General features: G+C 35.8%; 2 protein-coding genes, 1 long non-coding RNA gene and 2 pseudogenes across 4 annotated transcripts; all 5 read right to left on the reverse strand.

Annotated features, from left to right (window-relative positions):
• Positions 1-468: 468 nt before the first annotated feature.
• On the reverse strand, positions 469-5,358 carry LOC139781729 (uncharacterized). Of its 2 annotated transcripts, XM_071720609.1 has the most exons (3): positions 3,322-5,358; positions 2,472-2,955; positions 469-2,382 (listed from the first exon to the last, which is right to left on the reverse strand). In XM_071720609.1, the coding sequence occupies exon 1, from the start codon at positions 5,079-5,081 to the stop codon at positions 3,324-3,326; it is 1,758 nt and encodes a 585-aa protein (XP_071576710.1). In that variant the 5' UTR covers positions 5,082-5,358; the 3' UTR covers positions 469-2,382; positions 2,472-2,955; positions 3,322-3,323. The 2 variants fall into 2 exon arrangements, with proteins under 2 accessions (XP_071576710.1, XP_071576709.1); XM_071720608.1 differs by having other exon boundaries at positions 2,472-5,358.
• On the reverse strand, positions 2,343-6,164 carry LOC139781721 (uncharacterized). Its single transcript, XM_071720603.1, has 4 exons — positions 5,884-6,164; positions 5,493-5,741; positions 2,472-2,567; positions 2,343-2,362 (listed from the first exon to the last, which is right to left on the reverse strand). Exons 1-4 carry the CDS (start codon positions 6,077-6,079, stop codon positions 2,343-2,345), a joined length of 561 nt encoding a protein of 186 aa, XP_071576704.1. The 5' UTR covers positions 6,080-6,164.
• Positions 6,076-9,696, reverse strand: LOC139781722 (uncharacterized; annotated as a pseudogene).
• Positions 9,697-12,547: 2,851 nt separating this feature from the next.
• LOC139781727 (uncharacterized) lies at positions 12,548-13,353 on the reverse strand. Its single transcript, XR_011720644.1, has 3 exons — positions 13,047-13,353; positions 12,822-12,961; positions 12,548-12,736 (listed from the first exon to the last, which is right to left on the reverse strand). It is a non-coding gene; the product is annotated as an uncharacterized lncRNA (long non-coding RNA).
• A 1,491-nt stretch (positions 13,354-14,844) lies between these two features.
• Positions 14,845-19,167, reverse strand: LOC139781728 (uncharacterized; annotated as a pseudogene).
• Between the last annotated feature and the right edge of the window lie 4,735 nt (positions 19,168-23,902).

Consider the following 23,902-nt stretch of genomic DNA (forward strand, 5'->3'; position numbering starts at 1 on the left):
CTGCGTATCACTGTAACCGTTGACCTATTTGCAGGTTATGTTGGGTTCGGAACACTTCTCGGTTAGTTTAGTTAAGTGGCTGCCAATATCAAAAAACAAAACTAAGCCAAACAGGTATCGTTCGGAATATACCCTGTATCCACGCCCCGATTCTTAACCAGACGCTAATATTATTCCTTTCTTTCAGACTGATGCCCCTGATGGTTCACCGTTGCTGCTACCCGTCTCCAGATCCTCGCCTATTCGCATACTGGATAAAGGTACGTCTCGATAATGTAAAATAATTATGTGCTAATATTCTTCTTCTGTTGCAGGCCCTGCCCAGGATGGATCGTCGCTGCTGTTGATCGTCTCCGGATCCTCGCTTTACATCGCATACCGGATCGCCGCTGGACAACGAGGGATCATCGCCAAGGGACAAGGTAAGTAGAAGGTAAGTATCACTAATTATATAATTAATCTTGAGACTTTGTTTTAGAATTCACTATTCTTTAATTTCAGATCGTTATTTCAGCTCTACAGATCGTTTCACAATTCATAAAGGTGCTTCACAATGGAGTCGCCACACTTCGGTGTGAATCGCGCTTTATTTGCAATAATTTCCGCAAACGCCGATTTTATTGATCCCAGTGGATTAAATATAATAAATGACGCTGTTCGCACAATATCTCGTAGTCGTGAGACCCAATGTCCACGATGGTAATATACTCGATACGCACTAAGTCGTCACCGTTCTATTTCACTATCACGGAATGTTAATTTGATAATTAATTATCTCTCGCTAGTGTTGAGCGAGTATTTAACGCGCGATTATGCGGGAGTTCCCGATTGTTAAGTATCTCCGATAACTGTCGTTGTGTTCTACGCTCGCGATATCCGTTACTACACGAGACACGTCCGTTCGCTATGGCGATACTCGAGAGACTGCCTCGAGCCGCCTATCTCGCGCTGGCTCCCCACCATGCCGAGCCATCCCTACTCTCGGGTTGTTTTCGTCGTTCGCCGTGACGTCACAACTTTCTCTTTCGGTTTTTGTGTGTTTTCGCACGCGCTCCCATATCGCCGCGCGTGATTATCACGCTTGTCCCCCGTGCCCCCCTTTCGGACGCTCCCGGGTGGAAATTTCCACGCGCAGCACCATGTGGAGGTCCCCTTCCTTCGGTACCGCTGCACCAGGTTTTCAACTTCTTGGATGGGAAGGACGCCTCGGAGACGTCCCCGATGATGATTCCGGATCGATTCCCCGTAGAAGATGTCTGGGTGTACTCTGGGTTGTCGGCCGTTGACGCCGACCCGTGCGCACTCCTTTTGAAGTACCCCTGATGATATTTCCGGACCGACTTCCTGGGGAAGACGTCCGTGTGCACTTTTGGGTGTCAGCCGTTGACGCCGACCTGTGCGCACCTCTTTGGAGATGCCCCCGAACAGGTTTCCGGACCGACTTCCTGGAGAAGTCGTCCGTGTGCACTTTTGGGTGTCGGCCGTTGACGCCGACCTATGCGCACCTCTTTTGAGATGCCCCGGAACAGGTTTCCGGACCGACTTCCTATAGAAGTTGTCCGGGCGCCCTTTTGGTGGTCGGACGTTGACGCCGACCCTATAGGCGGGTGTCCCAGGTCCTCGAGAGATGAATACGGGACTTTGTTCCTGGGGAAAAAGTTCCTTTTTGGAGCTGATGCTCCGCCGACGACGCCGACCCTATGGGCGCGTGTCCTAGGTCCGGCTGATGCTCCTCCAAATCCTTTTTCCTGGAGATTGTTGTGGTCCACCTACTAGTTGCGCGCATTGTCACGCTGACCCTCGCGCGTCAAGCAAAAATGTTCTAAACCAATGGACCGGCAAAAATAAATGAAAACAACTCGTACGGTCAGCGACTCACTGAGTGCTCACTGTTGAGAATTGAATAAATGCGAGCTGAAAATTCTCGAACTTCGACGAGACAGCAAGCATTATTCGAGAACGCTTGAAAGGCTCCAAATCGCGACGGTTTCCTCCCCCCTTTTTTTGTGTGTTTTCGAGCAAACGGCACAGGTGTTTCTCGCGTGATCGCAAGCACCGCGACCAATAGACGATTTGGAGCCAACGAGCGTTTCTCACGTCACCGAATTCCTCGACGCGAAGCTCCGGCCGCGATCCCTCGCCTGCTCCGTCCGGGACGGCAGTGAGCCATCATAACTCGCACGCGATACATTGATCGACGTCGAGAAAACGGAGGAATGTAGCGAGTGCGAAATCGCGAGTGCGAAGTCCAGTGTAACCCACAATAAAGTTGACTATTTCGTGTACTCATTTTTGTACTTTCCACGGCGCGCACCGCGAAAACGTCGAGCGGTCCACTGACACTAACTGAGCTGCTTTTCCGCTGAACGTAGCCATAGATATCTAAAATATAGATATATTCAGTTATAAACCCAAGATAACCACTTATAAATTTTTTGTGTAAATCTCATTTCAACAAAAATTATACTTACGAAAATCTTTCTTTCCTACATTGTAGTGATTGTTTGATGCAGTATTTTCCATTGTCTTTGTACTCTGTCTCTTATCATATAATCTGTCATCAAAACCTGAAAATCATACAACAATACGTTACTGAAACATTATTCTATTATTTTTTAGTGTATTAATATATAAGCAAATGTCCCGACTGACTCATAAACGCCCAGCCCAAACCCCTAAACTTAGAAACAGGAAATTTGGGGAGTATATTTTTTCCGTTTAAGGGGCACAACTAGTGTGACTGCCCCAAAAAAGGTGATTTTCGGGAATTTATTAAAAGAAAAGTATTGCATCGAATGTTTTGAAATTTTGAGAATATATTTGTGTATAAATGATCTATGTGCAGTAATTTTTTTGTATGAAAATAATCAATTTTCAGCGACTTATGTGTCATCTCCCGAGTTTCCAAAAAAAAAAGTTCTCCCACTGCTGCAGTGATTGCGGCCTTCAGAGTGCCTGAAATAAAAAAAACAAAAAATGTCCGTTAAACTAGAAGGTATTTCCCGTACAATGACGTAGGATTATGAAAAAAAATTAAAATCCAACAAAATGGCGGAGTTTTGAAAAAAAAATTTCAAATTACGCTTAAAAATCTCGCGGTTTTTTGCATGGCAAATTGACATTTTTCATCCAATCAAAAAACTGGAAGGTCATTGTATGGAAAAACAAATACTAAACACGCTCCAAAAAATTCAAGTTGATCGGATGATTTGTATTCGAGTTAGAACTGCAGCAAATTTGAAAAATGTCGTTTTGAGAAAAACGCGTTTAAAGATAAAAATATTGATTTCATTGTTATAAATCGAGAAATATCATACTTACAGCTAATCTGCTATTCCAGGCCCATATAATTCACCTTCCTCTTCCTCGAAAAGTACCTGCTGGGTTGCTGAAGCTTTCCTTCGAGCTAATCGACCCTCTTTCGAAGCAGCCTGATGACGATACTCTGCTAGGCGCAGCCTCGTTTCATCTCTATCAACGGCATAATCCCTTGCTGCAGATCCAATTATTATTCCCATCACGCTGAACATTTTCAGAATTGATAGAAATCCATCATTGAATATCCCAACAGCAAGATAATTGGATAATTCAATGGTTTTCAATCCATTGTGGAGGTGTTTCGGAGCAAAGTGCCAAAGCAAGCCATTGTAACTTTCGTTGTTATTTTGCGTATTATTTCCCTTACATCTGTCGAGCAACTCACGCCTAGTCAAGTCCGTGTATATTGGCTCCAGAGCTTCTTTGACCTTTGGATCTAGTGGGTGATAATCGTGCTTGAACTTTGTCAAGTCCAATCCTTCAGCCTCCGCGCGGCGATAAGCGCACCAGCTCTCTGCGTCTTCTGGACAGTTTCCATGGTTTGGATTTTTGTCACTCGAACTCAAATGATAAAATGTAGCCCAGATTGCTTTATACATTTCATCCACGTTATCTTGATGTCTCATGATCGCCAGGCCGTAGTATTTTTGGAGCTTATTAATTAACTTGTCAGTTAATGTCATTGTATTCTTACTTTTTCCTCCTAAGCCCTTTATTCGTTTCTTCACATTACGGCATCGCGTTCCCATTCTTTTTTTTACGTGTAAATAGCACTCTAGTTTTTCTACAGGAACATCATATGGGTTCAAATTCAGTAATCCTTTATATGTGGCACTATCACCATCGCCAATATACCGCATATATTTCACTCCATGATAATCAATCGAGCGATCGAACATTTCTTTTACACTATCGACTTCCATTTTTGAAGCCGATCCAGAGTGATTTGCATCGCAATCATCATGCTGTGAGAGCCATTCTTCGTACTTTTCAAGATCGCTATCTTTTTTTTTCTCCCAGAATTGACAACTATGACAGTGAGTAGATTTCACACTTGAATCGACGATCTTTTTAGAATGCTTTCCTGCAAGAGTTGTTACGCCAAAACGTGAAGTATGGCCACGTTTTTTCCACGTACCATCTCCAGAAACTGTCAAATTTGTATCTGAATTTTCTTTTTCTAATGTCAGCTTCTTCTCTTCTTCTATGGCTCTTTTCACACTAAATTGATAAACCGATTCTGCTGCTTTCCATAAATTCTCGAAGCATCCAGCGAAAGTTTGAGTATTGAATTTTCTCACTAAATCCATTAAACCACAAAAAAGATTCAGTCCATTTATTCCGACACCCAGGAGTCGCATCACACTCACTATACGTCTATTTACTTCGCATGCATTTCCAATCATAGGTCCGGAATTGATGTACGAAACACCGCATTCACACATCACAGCAATTTTAAATCCTAAGCCCCGCGGACTTGCTTGATTAAAAGTGACATTTTTTTCACAAGTTTTGCACATCACTAAATTGCTGATTGCAGAGAAAACCGAAACAAACTGAAGAATGCAATACCCATGAGTTGGATCAATCACAATTTCTTCGTCGTTAGTACGTAATAGTTTTTCAGCAGACGTACTGGTATGCGCGGTGGACTGCTCGAACGTGTGTCGATTTCCCGTAAATTTTCGTTTTCTTGAAGTTGATCTACGCACAGGATGATCGTGAGAGCCTTTTTGATTGGAATAATGAGGTTTTTCACTCATTTTTACTGAGATATACTGCGATGTGCTCTGTAGGACGGTTACGAGAAAACTAAATAAGTCGTTCAAATATACTTGCGTCGAGCGGCTCCAAAACACGTCTCCCTGACAACAATGCACGAAAAGGACAAGAGGAACAAGAGAGTAGCGTCCCTTCCTCCACTATTATGATATTTACGATGCCGACAGAGCCAGAATAATAGGCCGCAGGGCCCCTCAGCTTATGCACGTTTTTGACCGACGAGCAGCTACTTTTTAGAAGGCTGCCGTTCAAAAACTATTTGAGATCCACCCTTAAAATTTTAGTATGTTATTCTTGAAGCTATAGACTATCGAAAAATGCAAAAAAAATCGATTTTTCAAAAGTGTCACACTAGTTGTGCCCCTTAAGCTAGTGCTTTATAAAGTTCTTACTTTTTTGTGCATTTCCGGTTTTTTTCAAATGTATATTTTTGTTTGAAAAGTTCGGTACTTTTGCCATGCTGTCTAATATAATACTGTCATCTGACAGTTCAATATCATTGCTGCTCATTGATGAGTTCATATCCTTTTTAGCTCTATTTTTTCTTGTTTTCTTACGAGATTCGTCTTTCTCGGTATTTGATGTAAGATCAGACTCTTCTTCGGCTCGTTTCAACTTTTGTCTTGCCACGTCATAACTCACTGCAACAAAATAACATAATGGAAATAAAAACATGTACCATTGTCCTATAATTATTAATAGACATCAACAAACATTAATATTGCATGTGGAAAACAAATAATAATACACATATATTTCAGAAACAAATATAATGTTACTTACTATATGTCCCATATATTTTTCGAATGGAACATTTTGTCCATGTAGATTCCGGCTCCTCCATACGTTTAACTGCTTTGTCGTGTCTTGCAGTACTAGTGTAAATAGGCCAAAAGGCTTCCGTCAGATCTTTAGTCAACCAATTCTTTGGAACTACTGAGAGTCCATCTTCAAATTCAACGACTACGTACATCTTCATCGTGCCAGCAATTCTGTTTCAATACATATTACATTTTGCTATGTATCAATGGAAAAACTGCATATTTTTCATTTTCATGCGGCAACTTCACATATTTTCTAATAACATTTTAGACGACAGGTCGTCCGATTGAGAAATCGCTAAGATTTATTGTTGTTTATTTATTTATTTTTGTTGTTGTTGTTTACATTTTTATTTTATAACAACATTTAATTCAACTCGTTAAACCATTTTACAATTTATTAAATTTCCTCTTGCTTTACAATCTTCTTGATTTTCCTCGACGTCCTCTGCCTCCTCGTTGCTTCGTCTGCGTGGTCCTTGAGATGACTTCGGACCTATTGATCACCTCTGTCTGCGTCGCTGAATCCCTAAGTTCTTTAGGCGCTGTCTGCGAAGCTGTACTCTGCTGTTGGTTCCCCGTCGTTTGCGTCCCCTCGGTATTCCTCCTGATGGGCGACAGTGAAGGCGGGGTGATGAGAGGAGGTATGACCCAGGGATTGGTCGGTGATGATTCTCCAGACACCGGCGTAGACGTTCCAACCTCAAAGGGGCGCTTTCGAGGTGGTGTAGAAATCACCGGGGTTGGGCGACTCGCGCCGATGATTGGAGAGGAGCTGGCGACTGAGCGACTAGCGCCTGGAGTCGGTGTAACGCTGAAGGTCGGGCGTCTAGCGCCGGGAGAGGGAGAGCGACTGGCGCAAAGAGTAGGCAGGGAGCGACCTGCGATTGGAGTCGGCGGAGCGACGAAGACCTGGCGACTAGCGCCGGGAGTAGGGCGTCTGGCGCCGGCTGGTAACGGCTTATAACCGTGAGCCAGGCGTCCTGCGCCGGATGTTGGGCGGCTAGCGCCTGAAGGAGGCGTCTGAGCGCCTACCTTGAGGCGTCTAGCGCCGGAGGCTGCGGCAGGAGCTTCCTTTTTCCTCTTGACCGCGAAAATCTGGTCAAGAGGAAGCGGGGCGAGTCTTGCGCCTCTTGGTAGCACCTTCCTCGTCTGCCCTGTTGAGACGAGGAGGGATTTTGTTATTCAAAAGACGAGGCGTGGTTGTACCTTTAGGAAAACCTGTAGGACAATTCTGCCATCGCCGGATTTCCTCGAAATCGGTCCCCTTTATATTTCTTCGTAGCTGAATTTTAATTACGAGTTTCGCATCCATCTATGGGTGACTTTTTGCAAAACTCGGTTGCTAGGATACACGAAGACCTGTCAAACAAATCGTAGTAACCGCAGTTTGACAGATAATATCAATCGGTTTTAACCTGCCGACGCGTCAAACCAAGTATCGCATATTCCACGACTTCTTGGTGGCTGACGACGGCTGCCACAACATTTTTTAATGGCCACGATTTCAATTCTGAGCATGAGTGCACACTATAAATTCCAAGTAATGATGATGGACAAGGAATATTATACAGGTCATTTTTTTCTAAAAATTCGCGACCTATAATGACTGAAATATTTCGCTCTGAACAGTGTGCTATATTTTCAATACATACAATGGCACCACAATTTAAGCCGCAACAACTATCCGCGAGTGTCCCAGCTTTCAATGTAATTCCGTTATACTTCACAATTTTATATTGTGGATTGTTACAATTGGAAACAAGTGGACCATCATAATGCAAATTTGTTAAATTTGGATGTACCAAAACAGAATGTGATGAAAGAGAAGTTGATAGTGATAAATCCGAGTTTATTTCTTTTTCAAAATATCTCCGCACAACTTGTTGTAAAGGTCTCTCTGTTTTCCTAATATATTTCTTCAATGTTTTCATATAATTTTCAAATTTAAATGCAGTAAAGTTGTCAAGCGGTCCAAATCTTTTGACGTCATCAACAAGATGTACAAAACTGTGAATATTATGTGACATATTCTCAATACCATATAGTTTCTTAAATGTCTCAATAAAGAAAAATATCAAATCTTGCGCATAATTTATGTATTGATTTAAATCTGGTGAAGAAAGAATGCGAATAATCACATGTAGCGTCATAAAGTTGATATATACGTTTTTTTTTTAATATAGATTTAAAAGCCAGTGGACCCGTGTGTAATAATATCAGTCGATATTCTGTAGCTTTTCATAATTTCACACAATTCAGTGCTCGTGGCTTTCTTGCAAATTCTACAGGTATTGCAGGCTTTAACAGTGTTATTAAACGTGTAGAAATTTCTTCAACAGCTCTATTTTGTAGTCGATAATCCAATTTTCCAGAAAGCCATAAATATATTATTTTGCGCATAATTCCTAAGAACACCAAGTGCATAGGATCTAAGGGAACATTGGTAACAGGCTTAAAATGTGGTATTTCTAACAAACTGCAGGTGATATCTATCTTGTGATAATTATCGTCAGTCTTTCGAATGAAATCGTCATCTGTTCTAGGTGGTGCATTGATTTGTGGGAAACATATTCGGTTTCCTACATATTCTCCTTCTGTTTCACACTTAGTACAGCTGGAATAACCGGAATGTCCTTTTACACACATAACAAATGCTTTCGCTGGAGTATCACAAATTAAAGCCTCAAGTCTGCAATTTATATTACGACCATTAATGGTAATACCGTTTTCGCACATATCTTTAGCCTCGTCAACAAATTGCTTCAAAAAATCATTGGCATTTGTCGGTTTTTCATATCCATGATAAAGTCCAATTACAAATACATTATCATATGGAAGAACTGAACCTAATATGGGCCAGAACTGTTGTGATGACGATTTCGACAGTGGTAATCCATCAACATTGATAGTTATTTTCACACAATCAATATTATCCTTTACGGATGTTAATATATTTACCAGAGATATATATTTTTTGACCAAACTGACTTTAATATCAAAGATTCTTACATTGACTTAACTCGATCGCCGTCTTTCATTTCGGAACGACGTGTCACCTGTCGGTTCCGTTTGCATTTATGATTACGGGACTCTATATTGCGACTCTTTTTAAATAAGAATGTTTGACAAAGTTACTAAAATTGCAAGAACTTTACGGATGGTTAAAATAATCGTGAACAGGATTAGATAGAAATCTCTTGAAAAGGACACAAAACCAGTGTCGAAACGTCGAGTTAAGTCAATGTAAGAATCTTTGATATTAAAGTCAGTTTGGTCAAAAAATATATATCTCTGGTTAATTTTTCACTGACGAAGAAAAGAATCTGTTAATTCAATATATTTAATACAGATTTAAGTAATCCAAAATGGTAATATATTCCCGGTGTTACTGTGCGTATCTCTTGTTGTCTCGGTGTTCGTAGAAGTGATCGTGCATGTATCGACAATTTTGAAAAACAAGAGTGTTGTTTTAATATTTGAAGTAATGCTCTCAGAGCAGTATGTGAGACTTGATGCTCTGTAGCCCAGACAGCAAGGATATCTTTAAAATCACTATCTGTTGTATTTACATTTTCAGATGCCACATGAGGTATTGAGTCACAAGAAATGTTTATAGAAGATTGTTCTGAATCCGATTCGTTTAACTGTCGACATTCGTCATTTTCATATGCTGCAGATATATTATTCTCATTTTGTTCATTAATAGTGCCATTTTCAATTGCATGTGTTTGTTTACGTTTATGTATTGTATGTGAATACATTGTAGAATCATTTTTTAAATATTCTGATTTTTCATCATTATCACTATGTGATGATACAGTCGTTTTGAAGAAACTAGCATATATAAGTTCTGATTCTTGTGCAGCTAATTGACGCAAGCGACGTTTTGATAGATATGCAATGTCTTTTCTGGGCAAATTTCGTTTCATTATATATCTGTTAAATAATGTTATAATATTAATCAGTATTATTTGAAGATGGAGACACAGAGAGAGTATTAATACTTTCAGAGTTTTATTATATCTTATTTTTAGTTGATATTATTATACTGTTTTATAATTTTCATATTACATTGTACATAATATATTATTAATTAGTATAAATTCTATTAGAATTATGCATTGTTATTTTAAATAACAATAAAAGTATTAAGATTAAAAAATATATGTAAATGTAATATTTTAAAAATGTCTTTTAAGGATGTTCTGGAGGCACCGTTCCAATCAAAAGTATGCAGAAAATATTTAAAACATCGATATTAATTATCCAGGGATACAAAGACAAAAAAATGTATACAAATAGCAAATCTAATAGAACGTAAAAGACATAGATTCAGTGACTGTAAGGCTGGTTCTACGATCAGTCGTATGTCGAAGTCGAATGTCGGAACGTAACCGATGGTCCAATAAGTAAAAATCGTTTTCGAAAAAGAAAATCTGTCATTGAATCATCGCCTGCGTTCCGACATCCAACTATGACACACGACTGATTGTAGAACCGACCTAAATAACTGTTACTACACTGTTGGAAAATGTTTGTAAGTTTGTTAAAAAAGGTCCTTGTTAAAAGTTTTGTGTAAAATAATCAACACATACATGTGTAGATTTAACATATGCCTGCTATGTTAATTGAACTAAACAAATTTAATATGTAAAATTATTAAAATAATTTAAAGAATATGTTAAAGTAACACAATTTGAATGTATTTATTAAATGTGTTAAAATTTACAACAAAAGAGTGTTGATTTTACTCTATAATAGAAGTGGGAATAAAAATTTACAAAAAAAAGAATGTTGATTTTATCTTACAATCTTAATTTCAACATAAAAGTTTTATTAATTGTACACATAATTAACCTCCAATTACGATCAGAATTACATTTCTTTTCTGTTGAAATATTTTAACATAGTATCGGTGTTACCATTTAACACATCCATATTATGTTAAATTAACACAAAAATTTGAGTGGACCGTTTGGGACATGCGATTTATGTTATACTTAACACAAATTTTCCAACAGTGTACTATTTCTTTTCCAAAAAACAACTTTTTATCTAAATTGTAAATCAATCTCAAATTTAGCCCCGAACTTTGAAAGACAATACAGAATATGGTATATTTTCATTAACATCGTAGCATTTGCGAAAGGAATAAAATCGAGTGAGAATCTGTACAAATATTAATGTCACTCTTGTTATCATATTTTTCAGAGTGGACGATCGGCGTTTCCCCTGTTTATCTTGCACGGACGTACACGGATGTGTCTCGTGTGTCGTCCTGAAATATTTTTGAAACGTTGCTGACGCAACGTTTTGCCTTTTGTGCATTTCATTTCTACATTTATAACGAACGAAGAAGATTGGTAAGTTTATTACAATAATACGTAATAATAGTAGATGTGCAAACTATTAAAAAAAGAATGAAATCGAGTGAGAATCGGTATTGAATATTAGGGGAGACCGGGGCTAAAACGTCAACGGGGTTGAAGCGTCAAATCAAATATTCCGGAACCTGTATATTGTGCGAACTCGCTATTAACATTGTAAACGCTGCTTATGGTACCCATGTGACCAACGGAGTTTCGGCAGGTTACCTGCCGTATTATAATTTTTACGAGGGCAAACGTGTTTTCGGAAGGTGAAAGTTACATTTTCTGCGCGTGGAAATTTTGTAATATCTACAATAATATTTGCTCTCCAAATCTCGAGATACGTGATTATAAAGAGTAATGCATGCTGAACACGAATCCAGTGTAGTTTTTTCATTATCGTTGATGTCTAATATTTCGTGGGCGATCAAACCTGAAACTTGTGTTTGGGGCTAATCGGTCAGTAAGCAGTCCGGATGCATTTCCAAGGCATTTCCGGGCATTTCCGGGCTCACTGCATATGGAATATGGATGAGACGGAAATTACAACCGTTCAGACACCAAATAGAGTCATCGGACGTCGAAAAGTGAAACAAGTCGGGCGAGTGACTTCTGCGGAAAGAGGAACCCTCGTAACTATTTTTTAATAATGTTTCGCATAAAAATTTTAAATAAATTTTTATATTTTTCTCTTAAAAAACAATTATTAAAATGTATCCTATTATTTTTCAGGATTAGATGTATACGTATATGTATTGAAAATGCAGTGTGACGTTTAAACCCCGGCATTTTTGATATTTCAATTTTTCCACCGTTGTCGTTTTTGCTCTATACCGGTTAAACAAAGCGACGTAGACAAAAATTTCCTATATAAATTTTGTAGCTAAAGGTTCACTCTTTACAGTGGTATACCACATTTAACTAAAATTATTTATTTTGTTGTTAAAAATCGGCACCGAAAAAAAACCTGACATTTTAGCCCCGGTCTCCCCTACATAATGTTATTGAATACAACATTATTTTACTTTAGTATTTATCGTTTTTTGCCTAATTATTTCAATTACTGCAGCATTAAGTAAATATAAAAGTATATTTTATTATATATAAAGTAATAAAATATACTTATATATTTATGTAATACTTCAGTACTTAACTGAAATAATTAGGCAAAAACCAATAAATATAAAAAGAAAATGATGTTATTATGTATATTAAATAACATCATGTAATATTCAATACTGATTCTCATTCGATTTCATTCCTTTTTTAATAGTTTGCACATCTACTAATTACGTATTATTGTAATAAACTTACCAATATTTTCCGTTCTTTACGAATGTAGAAGTAAACGAAAGGCAAAAGCGAGAGGCTGACGCAACGTTTCAGCACGACACACGAGATACGTCCGTGTAAGATAAACGGAGGAAACACCGGTCGTCGAGTCTGAAAAATATAATAACAACAGTGACATTAATTTGTGCCGATTCTCGCTCGATTCACTATTTACGAATTATGATAATAAACTTACCAATATTTTCCGTTCTTTACGAATGTAGAAGTGAACGAAAGGCAAAAGCGAGAGGCTGACGCAACGTTTGAGCAACGTTTTAGGACGACACACGAGATACGTCCGTGTAAGATAAACGGAGGAAACACCGGTCGTCGAGTCTGAAAAATATAATAACAACAGTGACATTAATTTGTGCCGATTCTCACTCGATTCACTATTTACGAATTATGATAATAAATTTACCAATATTTTCCGTTCTTTACGAATGTAGAAGTGAACGAAAGGCAAAAGCGAGAGGCTGACGCAACGTTTGAGCAACGTTTTAGGACGACACACGAGACACGTATCCGTATACGTGCTGTCGTACGTTGCTGTCGAACGGAGACAGCCGTTTCTCGCACTCGCGGATCGTTTCCTCGCTCGCGTGCACATACGCGAATAATGACCGAATTAATAAAGACGGGGCCAAAGAAGCCGCGGAAGGTTATGTCGACGAGACCGTCGCGCACATGGACAGCCGTTTCTCGCACTCGCGGATCGTTTCCTCGTTCGCGTGCACATACGCGAATAATGACCGAATTAATAAATTTACCAAGAGTTTCCGTCTTTACGAAGGTAGAAGTGAACGACGAAAGGCAAAAGGAAGAGGGCTGACGCTAACGTTTTGAGCAACGTTTTAGGACGACACACGAGACACGTATCCGTATACGTGGCTGGTCGTACGTTGCTGTCGAACAGGAGACAGCCGTTTCTCGCACTCGCGGATCGTTTCCTCGCTCGCGTGCACTACGCGAATAATGACCGCATTAATAAAGACGGGGCCAAAGAAGCCGCGGAAGGTTATGTCGACGAGACCGTCGCGCACATGGACACTATGGACAGCCGTTTCTCGCACTCACGGATCGTTTCTTGTCCTCGCGCGCTTCTCGCTTGCGTGCACGACACAACTTCGACAAGATGTCTGACCGCCGACGTCCGACTTCGTGTTCGTGGCTTCGTGCCCGATCGACTCTCATCGGGGCGACTTCGGCTCGCCTAGCGCGCACATCAACACAGCGCCTTCGGACTTAGCCGATTCGGCGTCGTCGCGCGGTGAAAGCGCAACACGCCGCGAGCGGACTTTATCTTCTGATCCGTATTAATTTATATATTCTGAGTAGTATACGAGAATGTACGAAAAATAATATACTACTGTGAGATATTACAAGTACATCCTGAGAATTTACGAAAAATAATGTACTATTAGAGATGTTATAGAAATGTTCCATGTATATTATATACGGTACGTATATGTACAGTACGAGTACAGAACATTCGAAAGATATCATGTGCTGTATGGGATATATGTCAGTAGCGACAGGATCAGACAGATCGCTTCTGAGAGTAACCGCGCATCCTACTTAATGCGTGTTGACTTAAGTTACTAATTTAAACCTCTTGTAATAAAATAACCCTATAAGCGCATAATATTCCTAGAATATTATATGAATATTATTAAAAATTAAAATAATATTATTATAATATTCCTAGAATATGATATAATATTTTTTAATATCGTGGGACTATTCTGTGGATGTTATATGTCTACTTCATATAATATTTTAGAAATAATATTTTTTAATGTCCATGGAATATTATTTTAATATCCGCGGAATATTATTTTAATATCCGCGGAATATTATTTTAATATCCGTAGAATATTACTTTAACATCCGGCGTGGAATAATATTTTAATACCCGGGGAATATTATTTTAATATCCGCGGAATATTATTTTAATATCCGCGAAATATTAAAAAATGTTCTTAGTATATTATTCTGGTCCAAAATTGACGTTCATATAACATTCTTGGGATATCATTATAATATTTAGGGGACATAATTAAAATGTGCACAGAATATTAAATTTATGTAAGCAAACATTTTTATATTTAATATTTTATTTTTTTAATGAAAATTAATCTATATTTAAAACATTTTTATTTAATAAATTGTTTAATCAAAATTTTTTATTACAATAAATAATAATATGCCATAAAATATATATTCCAATATTTTTATTTTAATATAATGTACAAATTTTATACATATTATATGCATATTACAACATACATATTACAAAATAAATTTCTCTGTATTATGTTCGTTATGCAGCAATGGTAATACAACGAATTTGTCTTTATACGGCAATACGAACATTTTATTTTTAATTTTCTTCAATAACCACATTTTTTCTCGCGAAAGCTGAGAAACCACATAAATTTGGAGTAAAGAAGATTCACATGGGATTGTAAATAAATTATCTTTTCGTTTGTATCTTTTCCCACAAATGATTGATTCTTTCTTCTCAAAGTCGTAAGAAAATTTTGTTATTTTTACAATGTCTCCATTTGTCAATATACAACAATTATCATTGATAGTATTTACTCGAAAACGATAATTAATTGAAATAGCTTCTGTATACAAAGGTGCTCTATTTCCATTGGACAAAATACAATAACTATTATGCGATTCGCTGACTACAAGTTCAGTTGTACGATAATCAGTGCTTTTCACGTTAGATTTAATTTCATGATACCGATTATACAATTGTTGTAAAGGTTGCGCATACTTTTTGACTATTTGTTTTAGATGCTGTAAAAAATTTTCATATTTAAAGGCACTGTAATTGTATAATGGTCCAAATGTTTTTACATCTTGTATAACATGTATCAATCCATGCACATTATGCGATACAAAACTTTTATGATACAAATGTGGCATTGCATCCACAAATTTTTCTAACAGTTGACCTGCATATTTGATGTACTGACTATAATCATTACTACACAGAATTCGTACAGATACGTGTAAAACCAAGAAATGGTTATACAAATCTTTATCTAAAATTTTTTTTAAAACAACAGGACCGGTATATAAAAGCAATAATCTGTATTCGGTTGCTTCAAAATATTTAACTAATTGTAACGATCGAGGTTTACGTGAAAATTCGTTAGGAACAAACGATGCAATGTTTTCAAACAAATTGGATAAACGTTGTATACTTTGCGCATTTAAAGAATATGGTTGTTTTGATTTACTTAACCATAAATATAAGAGTTTACGCATAACACCGAGGCATATTAAATGCATGTATTCTAAAGGAATTTGCTTAACAATATCAAAATTCGGAATGTCTGTCAAAATACTATGCCCTAGATGATAATTAGGATCAGTTTTATTTTTAAATTCAAAATCATTTCGCAATTGTTCATGATTATTTAACATATAAACGCGCCTATGAGCATATTTGCCTTTTACATGACATTTAGTGCAACTATAATATCCGCAGTGACCTTTGACATTTAAAATATATGATTTTGCTGGTGCATCAGCTATAACAGAAACAATTTGACAGTTATAATGTAATCCTTCAATTGTTATACCATTTTGACATACATCTTTAATATCATTTACAGTAGCACTTAAATAAAGATTACTATCATATGGCTTTTCAGGACCGTAATAAGCTCCAATAAGAAAAATATCATTAGTATTTTTTACAGAACCTACAATAGGCCACAATGATGCATTTGATTTGAATAACGGAATACCATCTATAAAAATTGATATTTCTATTCCACTAAGAAATAATTCTTTGTTTGTATTTAAAATTGTTTCTGTAATTCCTTTTTGTAAACCTATGTGTATATAACTACCTGGTGCCATGGATATGATATTTACTTTGTTGCGAGGAGTATTCATCAATGTCTTAGATTGTATTGGTAAAGTTTGAAAACAAGAGTGCAATTTGAAATGATGTAACAACTCAGTCACAGCTGTATGAGAAATATTATCCCTCAGTTTCCAATTTCTTAAAAATTCTTTTGTATTCTCGATCTCTTTATTTTTATGCTCTTTTGTAGAACACTACGTTTCACTCATCACATTTTCGTATTCAGGAAGATATGGTACTGTTGTATCATCTGTATTATCAAAGCATTCAATATCTGAATCAATTGGATTATCATCCGAATCTAGACAATTTATATCAATATGACAGCTTTCTTCATCAAATATATCTAGTACTTCTTCGAATTTATTTTCACATTGATTCTGATGCTGTAAAAATCTATCAAATGGATCCTGTTTAGAAGAAGAGCCTGGTCTATGTAATGATTCAGTCATAACAGTATCGAGCAATTCTGCAAAAATATAATAATGGATTACAATTGATAAATTCCTTAGCATCCATAATAGCGCATAATATTGCAAAATGTAATACAATATTTAAGCAATATTACATAAATATAATATTATACAAGATATTGTGAGAATATTTCAAAACATATTTAACATCATAGGAATATTTTTTATAAATATTTTAAAATTAAACACTTAAATTAGTATTGCTTTTCTACATTCAACTTTTTGTTAGAAATATATTGTGCTAAAATAATACATGTTACATGATATATAAATATTTTCACAAAAACATTTTTAATATTAAAGTGAACTTCATGAACTTTCCGGAATATTTAAGATGCCTATAATATTTATGTAATAAGAAATTAAAATATTTTATATATTATATAAAATATTTAATCTGCATATCTGCATATTTATAACATTTAAAATTAGTATTTTCTGATACAATAATTATAAATGTATAAAAATGCCATTAAATTGTATAAATTTTTATTCTGTGTTAAATAATTACAGAAAAACGTTATTAATAATTGTGTTACTTTTATTAAAAAATAAAAATGTTTTAATTGCTTGTTAATACAAATAATTTCAATATAATTTTCTTTTTAAAATAACACTTCCATAGGATGAAATAAATTGTTTCATACGTAATACAAATAATTTTACAATAAAATAATATTGCAAAAATTATACCTTTTCTTGTTTCTTCATCTGCATCATCATAATCATTATTATCTTTTATGTTTTCGAAAATATATCTCATCACGTTTTCCGTTTCACTTGTTATGCGACGGCGGAACTGACGATTACTCAAATCCGAAATGTGTTTTTTAAAACGTTTCGACATCATACAAGTTATCCTGCAATATATGCTCAATTAACAAAACGTTATCCTGTTATATTTTTATCCAATATTAAATTAAAATAAATGTTAAGAGAGTGAGATTTCATTATAAAAACAAAATCATAATGTAATTTCCAAAATGTAAGTTTTACTTAAAATAAATAAAATAGCAAAAAAAATTAAAACTTTGTGGTTGCAAATTTAAATACTTACGCCGCGCTGTCCGCAAATTTAAATAATCAGATAAAAATTTATCATTTACATTTATATGTTTTAAAAACAATGTGATAAACAAAATATCAACAACATATTCTGTTTCATTATTAGAAAAAAAGAAGTATACTCTCAAAGGGACAAATTTTTGCTTGGCATTATAATTATTTAAATTTGAAACTACGAAGTTTTCATTATTTTAATATACTATTTTATTTATTTCAACTAAAATCTACATTTTTCAGATTATGTTATGATCTTGTTTTTAAAACGAGAATAAACGCTAGTGCGATTATCTATTTTACATGTCATAAATAATTATATATTATAATTATACCTATGTCTACTATAGTACTTATACTTACGATGCAACTTATAATGCAAAATGAATTGAATTAATTTTGCTTTCAAGATCTTTTAATTAACTTGATACTTTGTACCATATTTACAACGGATGGCCAAAATGTATACTCCTTGTCATCAGTTAACCATTGTTTCGGTACTGTAACCAAGCGATTGTTGAGTAAAATTATGTAAAATATGTCGTTTTTTTCTTTTTCTAAAAAAAAAAGATAAAAATGTGTGCGCATGCTGCTAACATTTTGCTTATTGGACTATTTCATACAATGTAGTACTTACCGATACGACATTCATAATGCTGATTGATTAGATTAGAGTACTTAATTACTATTAATGTACTACTAATTAGCCTGTAGAACGTGTGACCACGTGGCATTAGATATTATAAATACGTGGTACCGTATTTCTAGATTTTTCCTTTGTCGAACGGAATTTCACTGTGTACTACTAATTAGCCTACGCTGCAGAACGTGTGACGACGTGGCATTAGATATTATAAATACGTGGCACCGTATTTCTAGATTTTTCCTTTGTCGAACGGAATTTCACTGTGTACTACTAACTATAGCCTATGCTGAACAACGTGTGTGCTGACGACGCACCAGTCGGCACCAGCCGAGTGTAGCCTTTTACCAGCCATGCGCTGGCCGCGCTGTCCGTGGAGGGGAGCTAGGCCGGCTAGCTAGGAAGGAAAAATCGAAGAAAGGAAAAATCTAGAAATACGGTGCTGCCAGTGATCGGCTTTTGGTCGCACGCACGGTCTTACATACAGGTCTGGAAACTCCTGTGTTTTTAAGTGGTGGGGGGTGTCACCGTTAGTGAGGCACGTAGACCCCAGTATTGCAGCGAACCTATCGGACGGACGGGAAACTGAGCCGACCGTGACCATGTTCAAATGGTGGTAATCGTGTGTGCGTCAAAAATCAAAATCAGTGAAAATTGTTAACATAAATTGTAAATAATAAAAAATTGTTAACAATTGTTTAAATTGTTAACATAAATTGTAAATACAATGCCAAAAGCGTGCATTGTGCCGAATTGCTGGGAGAAATTTAAGGACAATACAGAAAAATGTTCCGTTTTTAAAGTGCCTCAAAACGAAGAATTGCGTAAAAAATGGGAATCTGCAATTCCAGGCATTGCAGTATTGAAATTGTCGCAACACGTGTGTGAGCGTCATTTTGAGCCGACGTGCATCGTGCGAAAATTAGAGAAGCGTAGTCCAGATGGAAAAATTCTCATTGATGTAAGTGTGAATTATATGAACAGTTTTGTCGATTGCATTTTCGCATTTGCATAAGGCAAAAAACTGTGCAACATCGTTCCCGGTAAAAAATTTTTTATATAAAATTATGTATAATTATATAGAATTATATAGAATTATATAAAATTATATATCAATATGTATATATACACACATACATATACATATACACACACATGCACACACATATATATTTCTTTATATGTACATATATGTATACATGTATACATGTATGTATGTATGTATGTATGTATGTATGTATGTATGTATGTATGTATGTATGTATGTATGTATGTATGTATGTATGTACCTATGTATATATAATATACCTTGCTGCTGTTGTTGCTGCTGCTGCGGAAGGTGTTGTTCCTCCTGTTGCTGCTGCTGCGGAAAGTGTTGTCCTTCCTGCTGCTGGCTTTGCTGCGGCTGGCCCTGCTGTTTTTTTGCCAGTGTTTGCACTTGCTGGGCCAGCTGTTGCATTTGCTGTTGCTGTTGCTGATGCAATTGCAACAACTGGTCCAATTTCTCACTGGCCTTCATTCTTTGACCTGTAAAATACATAAGTAAAATACGTATCAGTATCATATCACTATCATTTTCATGTATAATACTAGTATAATACATATCAGTATCATATCACTATCATTTTCATGTATACATATGATATACATTATAAATATATTGATACAGATTCTAAATAAATTATAATGAATTGTTTCTGACTAACCCGTCGTATCCTGCTGATCCTGCATCGTAGCGTGCACGCTGTCTTCTTTCGCCATATCTTTGGTTTTTCGTCCGCTAGTTCCGCGAGTCAGCAATGTCAACAAGCGTTTTTCATTTGGCTTCTAGTGAATCTAGTTTATGCGTGTCTGCCTGTTAGTTTAAAAATGTCGTGTCGTTGACCGCTTCGTTGAGTGTACATTTTAACGAACGCAACTCATATTCACGAGTTTTAAAGGTAACACACGTACGCACACACACGTACACATACACATACGCTCCACTCGTATTCATAGTCACATATATTCACACACTCAAATTTACACTCACAACATTTTTAGTTCCTATTTATATTTTAACATTTGTATTTTTCGTTTTCTGTCATTATTTAATAATCAATGGAAATGTGTGATAAAGTAACGAAAAGACCTAAGCGAAGCTTTGTAGAAGCTTGGCTTAATGATGATCGATATAAATCTTGGATACGCAAAGTATCATCTAATAATAGTCTTTATTATTGTAATATATGCAATAAAAATTTTTCATGCAATTCAACACATATTTCTAAACATGTGGATTCTGCATATCACAAAGAAAAAGAAAAATCATTGTTAAATAGTAATGACGATGATTATTTGCCAAAGAAAAAAGTTCGTAAATCAATATTTCAACAACAATGGTTAGATATAGAGCAATTTCAATGTTGGTTACGTGAAGTGCCAAATGATTCGAGTTCATTCTTTTGCTTAACTTGCGATAAATCTAGTGTTGGTTTATCGCAAATCCATCGTCATGCAAAATCTACCACTCATATAGAAAATTCACAAAAAAATTGTAATACAGAAAACGAATCAAATGAAAATTCAAATACGCAAAGTAATAAACCGCGTTTGTCATTTGATGAGCGTAAAAAAAGATTGGAGATTAAATTTGCCGCATTAATTGCTGAGAACAATATTCCTCATAAAAATGCTACAGTTCTTCTTAACTTTTTTCAAGTTAATATAGATGATTCAGATGATGTTATTGCGTTGAAAAGCATGAGCATGGGCCGAACAAAATGTAAGAATATTATTACAAACGTTTTGTGTCCAGTCGAAACGGAACGTGTCGTTAACAAAATTCAGAAAACAAAATTTACAATTTTTATTGACGAAACATCCGATATTTGCAATACTAAATGGATGACTTTTCTTGTTCGCTATGTTGACCCGGAGACGTTAGATATTCAATCTCAATTAAATTAATTGATATTGATGCCAAAGATTCCAGTGCAGAAAAATTGTTTCAGGCATTTAAATTTGAAATGTGCAAATTAAAGATACCATTTTCAAATATTGTTGCTTTGTCATCCGACAATGCGTCCGTCATGATAGGGAAACATTTATCATTCAAAAGAAAATTAGAAGAAGTATGTCCACGTTTATTTACATTTTCATGCCCTTGCCATTCCGCTGCGTTAGCAGCGCGTGCTGCATGTGATAAATTACCCTCATTTTGCGATGATTTCATAAAAAAAGTTGCTAATTACATTAACAGCAGTCCGAAACGTTCGGCTATTTTTAAGAAATTTTGTGAATGTTTCCAAGAAAAATATCGCAAAATATTAAAATTATGTGATACACGCTGACTTTCTCACTACATGTGTGTAGAAAGACTTCTGGAATCTTGGGATACTATTAAGCATTTTCTTACTGAAATGGTTGTTAGTAAGAAAACAAAATCTGGAGAATATCTATTATCTCAGATGGGCAACGTAGAGATGAAAGCGTATTTTCTATTCTTAAAGTATGTTTTAAATTTATTCAATGCATTTAATGCATTTTTTCGAGCATTAGAAACGAGAATCTATTTATTGCACTCAAAATCTGTAAACTTTCTCTTCCAAGTTTGTCGAAACTTTTTAAAAGAGGAGCATTTAAAACCTTTCTCCATAAACACAGTATTCTCTTTAATAGAAAATCAAAAAATTCTTACCGAAATTACTTTAGGATCAGAATGTGACGAATATCTTAACGAATTAATGCTGCAGGGGCATACAGACATTGTTACAACAGTTCAACAAAACTGTTTTAACATTTTATGTGACTGCTGCAGAAGAAATTCGCAAAAGGTTACCTATAAATGATGTGTTTTTGTCAAAATTAAAAGTTTTTGAAGCTGAAACAAGTTTGTTAAATACTGAGAGAGAAATATCATTCAGTGATGTTTTATTCGTAGCTAAAACTATCGGTGGTTGTGATGAAGATGACTTAAAGAAAGAATGGATTGCATTACCATTAGATTTTATAATGGAGGAGAAAAACAAAATCTCTCTACATTAAATTTCGACAATATGTGGAAAAAAATTTTGCAATGTCAATACCCAAATAATACTGTAAAATATCCAAATTTAACAAATGTTCTGAATGCTGTTCGATCACTTCCAAGTTCAAATGTCGATCCGGAGAGAATGTTTTCCCTCTTAAGTAATGTAAAAACGAAAAAACGTAACAAACTCTCGTCAGCTTCTGTTAATGCTACTTGCGTTTTTAAGTCGGCGTTGAAGACGAGAGGAGAAACATCTATAAATATGATGATTGAGGAAAAACATTTGTCTCTTATGTCGCCAGACAAATTATACGCTAGAGATGCGAGAAAAAACCGTAGTACTTTAAGGCTACATGCTGTGGATGATATTGCTGGTCCTTCATTTGCAGACTAAAAGTGTTAAATCTTAGATTATAAAAATCTTGCATTTGACATTAAACTTAAAAACTATAAGCGTGTAAAAAATCTTGTCAGCATTTGACATCACGCTTACAAACGATAAGCGTGTAAAAAATCTTGTCAGCATTTGACATTACGCTTACAAACAATAAGCGTGTAAAAAAATCTTGTCAGCATTTGACATCACGTTTACAAACGATAAGCGTGTAAAAAATCTTGTCAGCATTTGACATCACGCTTACAAACGATAAGCGTGTAAAAAAATCTTGTCAGCATTTGACATCACGCTTACAAACAATAAGCGTGTAAAAAATCTTGTCAGCATTTGACATCACGCTTACAAACGATAAGCGTGTAAAAAAATCTTGTCAGCATTTGACATCACGCTTACAAACGATAAGCGTGTAAAAAATCTTGTCAGCATTTGACATCACGCTTACAAACGATAAGCATGTAAAAAATCTTGTCAGCATTTGACATTACGCTTACAAACGATAAGCGTGTAAAAAATCTTGTCAGCACTTGACATCACGCTTATAAAAACATACAAGAAATCTGCCAAAGAAATATAAAAGTGCTAAGAATTTGTGTGCAATAACACACACACACACACGCACACGCACACGCACACGCACACGCACACGCACACGCACACGCACACGCACACGCACACGCACACGCACACGCACACACACACACACACACACAAGGAAATGTAAAAAATTGATTTTTTATTATTACAATTATTACAAATAATAAATTAACAATTCCTTACATTTCCTTCCTGACGGAAAAGACC

Source organism: Temnothorax nylanderi, unplaced genomic scaffold (genome assembly GCF_030848795.1).
Source record: "Temnothorax nylanderi isolate EJ_2023f unplaced genomic scaffold, tnyl_v1.0 TNYL_tig0357_pilon, whole genome shotgun sequence".
NCBI classification, from domain to species: domain Eukaryota; kingdom Metazoa; phylum Arthropoda; class Insecta; order Hymenoptera; family Formicidae; genus Temnothorax; species Temnothorax nylanderi.